Source organism: Sinocyclocheilus anshuiensis, unplaced genomic scaffold, assembly GCF_001515605.1.
Source record: "Sinocyclocheilus anshuiensis isolate Anshui unplaced genomic scaffold, SAMN03320099.WGS_v1.1 scaffold454, whole genome shotgun sequence".
In the NCBI taxonomy this organism is placed as follows: Eukaryota; Metazoa; Chordata; class Actinopteri; order Cypriniformes; family Cyprinidae; genus Sinocyclocheilus; species Sinocyclocheilus anshuiensis.
In genome coordinates, this window is record NW_015548217.1 from 3,442,607 (window position 1) to 3,449,973 (window position 7,367).

General features: G+C 36.4%; 2 protein-coding genes across 2 annotated transcripts in view; one reads left to right on the top strand and one right to left on the bottom strand.

Moving 5' to 3' along the window:
- Positions 1-3,454, bottom strand: part of LOC107654043 (histone acetyltransferase KAT7-like) — a 12,103-nt gene extending 8,649 nt beyond the window's left edge. Inside the window, exons 1-6 of the mRNA XM_016440937.1 lie at positions 3,228-3,454; positions 2,633-2,780; positions 1,978-2,089; positions 1,348-1,481; positions 1,076-1,158; positions 770-853 (exon numbers count right to left, since the gene is read on the bottom strand). Coding sequence (XP_016296423.1) covers positions 770-853; positions 1,076-1,158; positions 1,348-1,481; positions 1,978-2,089; positions 2,633-2,780; positions 3,228-3,242 — 576 coding nt within the window. The 5' untranslated portion in view covers positions 3,243-3,454. The remainder of the gene's footprint in view (positions 1-769; positions 854-1,075; positions 1,159-1,347; positions 1,482-1,977; positions 2,090-2,632; positions 2,781-3,227) is intronic.
- Positions 3,455-4,244: 790 nt separating this feature from the next.
- LOC107653952 (putative protein PTGES3L) lies at positions 4,245-6,663 on the top strand. The gene is made up of 7 exons (XM_016440812.1): positions 4,245-4,598; positions 4,791-4,904; positions 5,284-5,350; positions 5,610-5,708; positions 5,894-5,983; positions 6,112-6,171; positions 6,261-6,663. The coding sequence occupies exons 1-7, from the start codon at positions 4,570-4,572 to the stop codon at positions 6,267-6,269; spliced, it is 468 nt and encodes a 155-aa protein (XP_016296298.1). The 5' UTR covers positions 4,245-4,569; the 3' UTR covers positions 6,270-6,663.
- Positions 6,664-7,367: the final 704 nt, after the last annotated feature.

Here is a 7,367-nt window from a genome sequence, read left to right on the forward strand (position 1 = left end):
AAGCGACAGGTGCTAGGAAACGCTGTTTTGTACTCATTTATTGACGAGTCGGCTGTGGGGCGGCCAACTGAATGCACTGCTTCTCTGCCGCTCACTGCAAAGAACAGACGCCGAGAGAGGTGACACTTCTCCGGGAAAGTCAGACCTCGCATTCGCGGGACAGCACTGGCGAAATCTTCCAACTGAACCATAGCTAAGGTTTATCCAAAAAAGTCGCTAGGTTTGTCCGTATGAATATTCTATGGAAAAAGCCACTAAAAGGGTCTGAAAGTTGTGTGTGTGTGTGAGACACGGGAGCTGATGGCAGGGGCGGTGGATATTTGTGGCAGTCAATGTGGATGAGTTCTTCTGTGTCATCACGTTCTATTAGCTCTACAGCTTCAGTTTCGGAACTTTCACGCTTAGTAACACATACAGCTGTTCCCTCACCACAGTGCAACAGTGAAAAGGGACCCCTTTCAAACAGTGTCGCGTTCCGAACGTTGTTTAAGCGACATACTGAAGCTGTTACTGAACAATACTGTATTGCGGTATTTTAAAAATTCATATCATAACAAAAATAAACACCGGTATTCGGTATGAACTGGTATACCACCCAGCACTACAAACAATCATAACTCATTTTAAAAATAGAAGGCACCACGCTGCTGACGTTAGGCCTTCACATAAGTGTGTCTTTTTGGGACAACAGCATGCATGCACTTAAGAAACATTAACACACTTGTGTCATGTTTGTTTAGTGTTGAGCGAACATCTGTTTGGCAAGCACCTGATGTCGAGTAGCGTGTCTGTTCTCCTCGTTCTGCCCCTGACTGCACTCTTCCTCTTGTTTCTCACGCTCAATGGCTTTCACCTGATAGGGATGACAAGCATGCAAAGATAAACAACAGAGAAAGTGCTAAACAATACAAAAAAGGACAAACCACACATGCCCATGCTAATTAATAATTGCAATTTAGTGGCCGACCAAAATGATGCTTTTAACTGTCAAAGCTCATACCATGCAAGAAACATTCAAAACAAAAATAATAGAAAATAAAGCAGACAAGCAAAGTATACTTTGGGCTTAAAGCACCTTGCACTCATCTGCTGAGAGGTTATGGTAGAGAGGGCATCCTGATATGGAGAAATGTCGCTCGTGTTTCCCCGTTAAATGTCCTGTACAAAAGAAATAAAGAAAAGTATACAGATTTTAGCTTTAAGCCTGACTATAAATGATCCATTCAAATTTGAAACATTTTATAAAACTGTGAGCATTGTTTTTTCCAGTTAAGCCCTTGTAAACCATTAGCACTGAATTTTATTATTAAGCAGATGCAAAAGGAAATTAATCTTAAGAGCAATTACCTAGAGAATTGCACCCAGGTGTGGGGCACTTCATATTGACGTTGTAGCTCTCGTGAAAGCGGCGGCGTTTTGGACGATGAGAGGGATCACTGCCAGAGTCTTTCTGGTCTTTAGTCACACTCTCATCGTGGGATTTCTGATTAACTACAGAAGTTTTCTTGATGCCTCCATTTATTTATTTTATTTTTTTGCAAAATATACAGGATAGATTCATGTTTGTTATTTCAGCCTCCAACTTTTTTTGAATGAATTACTAGAAATAAAATTAGAATTTATTTTCTGATTAATTAAAGAATCAAAAATAATTGTTAAGCTGCAGTAACACTAGTGAAATTTTGCAGGCATAAATGTCATATAGTAAACAATGTGCTTTTTTTTTTTTTTTAGGTGTGTTACTTTAACACATACTTTATCCAAAGTGTATCAAAGTGAACCGTTTCTGAAGTGTTTTGGACAACTGGCACTTTGAAGAGAATCATCAAACCTAAAATCTATCTACTGACCAACTGTATGAGGTGCCAATATAGCAGCTGTGTGTTTCTACCTTGAGAGCTCTGGCGGCGTTTTGGACGATGAGAGGGATCACTGCCAGAGTCTTTCTGGTCTTTAGTCACACTCTCATCGTGGGATGCATTGGGGCTGGATATGTCGATGTCAGATTCAGATGAGGGGGCGTTTCCTGTGGGTGTCCTGGGGGGAGACTCGTCTCTCTCAGCTGCTTGTTTCACATCCGGTGGAGCGTCTAGGTGAAGAATAGAAATAACACCTTATAAACATGCGTAAAGGTGTGTGTCAAACAGAAAAGCCTGGCAGTAGGGATTTTAATACAAACAGTAACTTTCATGAATAATAGAGCACAAATACATCACAGTAATATGTTATGTTAAAGAATATATGTGACCTTGAAGAATAACGTCTCTCAAGTCAGTTAACACTTAGTTTCTGCTTTTTTTTCCCTCCATTATTTTCATCTTTAATGATTTAAGTTTACTTGCTGCTCTTAAAATATGGTCCATTTTTTGAGAGGTTCATTTGATTTGTTTTACATTCTAAAAGAAAACTGAAAAGCTTACTGCAATTTACATTGTGAACTTTATACTTTATTTTATATATATATATATATATTAGGTGTGTTACTTTAACACATACTTTATCCAAAGTGTATCAAAGTGAACCGTTTCTGAAGTGTTTTGGACAACTGGCACTTTGAAGAGAATCATCAAACCTAAAATCTATCTACTGACCAACTGTATGAGGTGCCAATATAGCAGCTGTGTGTTTCTACCTTGAGAGCTCTGGCTCAGGCGCAGTGATGCTCGGGTCAGACGGGTGTTATTTCGCTGATTGGCTTCACTGTGGGAGCTGTCGGTCTTCTCGTGATCTCCAGAGTCATCAGAATCAGCAGTCCCGTCTGAACTACTGCCTGCTGTTCTCTGCAAACAGGGTGTAAACAGTTATATCACTATGCACGTCTAAACAAGTCAGACTAAATATAATAATTAAAGATGCCAACAACATAAATATGGTCAAAAACATACATCTAGCGTTAAAAGCAAACCGAAACATTTCGCTATTATACAATCTGGGTTGTGTTTGTATACATCCTCACCTAAAGCCAAATCGCTAACGTTAAGTTTAGTAGCTTATCAGCTTGAAACAAACCATTTCAGAGCCACTTCGGCGGTTTCCGATTCTCATGTGATAAAATGTTAGTTGCTAATACTGCTGATAAATAATTTTAATATTTTCAAAGAAACTAAACTATATTTGTCCAAACATGTAACGTACATAAATACTGAGCTAGCAGTTAGCCCGCGCTGAGGCGACTGGGCTAACGTTACTGACCTAACGTTAACGTTAATTCTCGCATTTTCTCTCACCTTTCTCCGCGGCATGTTCTCTTCGATGAATCCAACCGCTGTACTTTTCACAAATTTGTCAAACGGATATGTTTGTTTTCTGCTATCTGATATAATGCAGCAGCTGTGCGTTCATCATTTTCTGTGTTTCTGTTCTCGCCGATTGTTGACTCTCTCGCGACTCGCGCCACACCGAACCAAAGCGGAAGTGACGCGAGGGCGAAAAACATAACGCAGTCGTTTTAGAAATAATTTTGGACTTGTTCTGAGTAATACTCGTACAAATACAAACGATGACTTTCTGGTTTATAACATCCTTGTTTTGGGATTTTATATACACAAATCTAAGTATTTCAGAGTGAATCCTTGTTTTGTTTTGTTTTTCAAATGCAAAGATATATTGTTGTTGCCAAGTTGTGTGTACAAAATCTTTTGAATAGATGTTATGCGAAAATGTGTTTTAAACATTTCGAACGTAATGTTGTATGTGATTAATTTATTATACTAGCTCGATATTATTTGCACAAGTTAAAATGACTGATATTTGTTTTAAAATAATGTATTTTTTAAAGAGTATTTCTCGTGTTTACATCCATGTCCTTTGTGTTCTTATGAAATAAGTCCTTTATTTAAATATTTAAAGATTATAACAAAGACGTAACTTTGTGCATTTGAATTTGGTTCCACATTGCAAAGTGTCGACATAACGTAGGCTACACAAATTCTACAGATGGCGCTGCAGACATATTTGCAGTGAGGCCATTATTAATGACATGCATGAAGCTGGTTTCAGTAACATCAGCTCTATGGGAAACACCAGAATCCTTCAAGATTACATATCCTCAAAAAAAAAACAAAAAAAACTTGTTTGTGATAAGATTGTGATAACCTATATGCAAAGACTTTATGGTGATTTCAGATTTTCAGCTTCACCTGTAAGATTTGATCTGTAAGACAAAAATCTGTGTACACATTATCAAACTGAAATGTGTTTGGACTCTTTTTTTTTAAGCTCAAGTAAACATTTGTGTTGAGGTTTGCATCTGTTTCTCTGGCAGATTCTCACCCCTCCTCCTCAGGCAGGGGGTGTGAAAGGGAATATCATGGTCCGGGTGAGGGTAGAAACTACAGTGATTTTCCTGAATGTTCCACCACCGCCTTTAAATGGAAAGAGCAGGGGTTGAAGTATGTTCCTCTCCAGCAGCTGATACCATCCATCCTAAAAATAGAGCCAACCACTCAGACAGCCACAGCTCTCTCCAGTCAGTTCTGTCTTCTCTAAAAGTAAAGAAAACATCATAATCTATTAACCGTTTAAACATTTACACAGGAAACTACAAGAACAACTCTACGAGAAGTCAAAATGCCAAAGATTGTGAGACCAGAGAATTGGTAGGTGTGAACATGAGGGCTTGTTTGAAATGGTAGAAGCCGCATGCTGATGTCTTTGAATGGTATGTCATTTTTGCAATGCACTCGGCACTTAGACTTATTTATTTTAATAACTTTAGATCAGACAGTGATGCAGAAGTTTGTAACCTAATGAGATGTATTTTGTCTGAACTGGTTCTTTCATTTCTTTAGTCAACCAGCCAAAACACTGTGGTACGACCGGAAAAACTATGTGACTATCAACTTTGTGGTTCAAAACCCAAAAGATGTTCAAGTAGATGTCCAGGACACAAAAATTATTTTAAGGTAATACAATTATTTCCAATATTTATTATATCAAATATATTTGATTGTTTTAGTGTCTCTCAGTTTTTCCTCAGTAATATATAGGAAGTTAGTTTCAAAAGAATCTTATACCAGTGAGATTAAATTTGCTCACGTGTCAGGAGAGATCTTGGCCTCAGATTTGCTCAATATGAATTCAAGAAAGAAAAAAAAAGAACAAATTTGGAATATCTGGGACAAAACTTGAATGAAACATAATAAGATAATCAGATATAAAAACAAACTCTCAGATTGGGGGCTTTACTTAGCTAAATACATTAGTTAATAACATCAGCTAAAAAATGTATTTAGAAACAAGTAAGCAAATGTGTAAAATATATAATATTTCCCTATTTTTCAGCTGTAAAGACATAGATGACAACAATATCTACAATGAGATTGAATTTTATGACCGAGTATATAAAGCTGTAAGTATTTTACCATTCAGTTTGTGATTTGAACCCTCAAGTTTGTAGTATTTCAATGGCATATAACGTGCACTTTTAAACCTATTATTGTGTTTTATTGGAGGTAACCAACAGAAGAAATATTAAAGGCGTATTTTGTTGTGATGATACATCATGATTCGTGAAATGTGTAAATGATGCTAAATGTCTTGACATTTCATCAATGTCACAAAGTTTTCCGTGGCTGTCTTAAACAACTTTGTGAACAATGGTCTTTTAGGATTCAAGGGAGAAAGTCTTTGACCGAACAATTAATCTCTTGATAAGGAAAGTGAAGGAAAATGTGGCATGGCCTCGACTCCAGAAAGATCTTGCAAAGGTATCTATCTATCTATCTATCTATCTATCTATCTATCTATCTATCTATCTATCTATCTGTCTATCTATCTATCTATCTGTCTATCTATCTATCTATCCATCCATCCATCCATCCATCCATTGCTCTATCGCTCTATCTATCGTTCTATCTATTGTGCTCTGGTCATTTTTTTCTTGTCTTTTCAGCCCACATGGCTGTTAGTAGACTTTGATAATTGGAGGGACTGGGAACATGAAGAGGAAGAGGGCATGGCAGAATATGAAGAGTATATGGATGTAAGTCACTTCATCTGTTTGAAGAGTGTGATGCGACACCTGTTATCATTTCCTGCAGGATGTTGTGGCATGTTGAGATAATAAACTATTTTTTTATGTGAAATGTAATAACTCTTTTTGAAATGCAGATGCTTAATGAAATGAAGAACAAAGGAGAGCCTCCTGCCATGGATGACCTGGACGATCTTGTAAGTTCCTGAAACAGTATCACATGGTTATGCAGTCTTTAGTTATTTCGTTTCAGTTTTGAGGTCATGACAACTTTTCTTCTTTACAGAGTGACTGAGTGAGCACCAATGCCCAAGATGAGCCATTACAGTTTTCTAAAATCTTATATGTGCAGTAAAAGCCAATTCACATTGCCCTGATAAATTTGCAATATACCGCCACTGACATAGTGAGCTAGAGTTATATGTATGACATGGATGTAATATGTAACTGTCTTTTATAACCTTTATTTTTTCTTTATTTGATTTTCTTTATTTTTTAATCTTTTTTTTTATTTATTTTGATTTAATTGATTTCCTTGCAAAACAAATCATCCTTGCTTTGTCAGAAACAAAATTAGATGTGTGTTTTCTATTTGTGATTTTAAAAATGCAAATAAAGAAATTGTTTATGTTTTTCATATGCTGTATATGTATGTGTTTTCCACATTAAAGAGTTCAAGATCTGTGATACAATGGTATTTTTCATATGTGTTTGTTTATTTAAGATTCACACAATGCTTATCTAAAGAAGTAACTGGACCCGTAAGACACATTTAAAAATTGTTTTAAAAACAAAATTATAAAATGTTACATTTATCAAATTATTATTATCGTTATCTTGTAAAATAAGTAAAAAGGAATAGTTCACCCCAAAAATTAATTTTGTTTTAGAAAATTGCTCACCCTCAGGCTATCCAAGATGTACATGAGTTGGTTTCTTGCATAAGAACACATTTGGAGAGATTTAGCTTTACATTTGCACACCAGTAGATCCTCTGCAGTGAATGGGTGCCGTCAGAATGAGAGTCCAAACAGCACAGATTTGGATAAATTTAGTATTATGTCACTTGATCACCAGTGTATGCTCTGCAGTGAATGGGTGCCGTAAGAATGAGAGTCCAAACAGCAGATAAAAACATCACAATAATCCACAAATAATCCACAATCCTTCAATTAAGGTCTTGAAATGAAAAGCTGCATGTTTATAATAAACAAATCCATCATGAAGGCATTTTACAGTAATTTTAAGCCATCGCATCTGTCCAAAATACCCATCCATAATCCATAAAAACCTCTATAGTGAAAAAACTCTTGTTTTCTCACATCAAAATCCACCAACATATTTGTTTAGAACTGTTTTGGACTGTTTTCACATGTAACGGTGCTTGATCTGT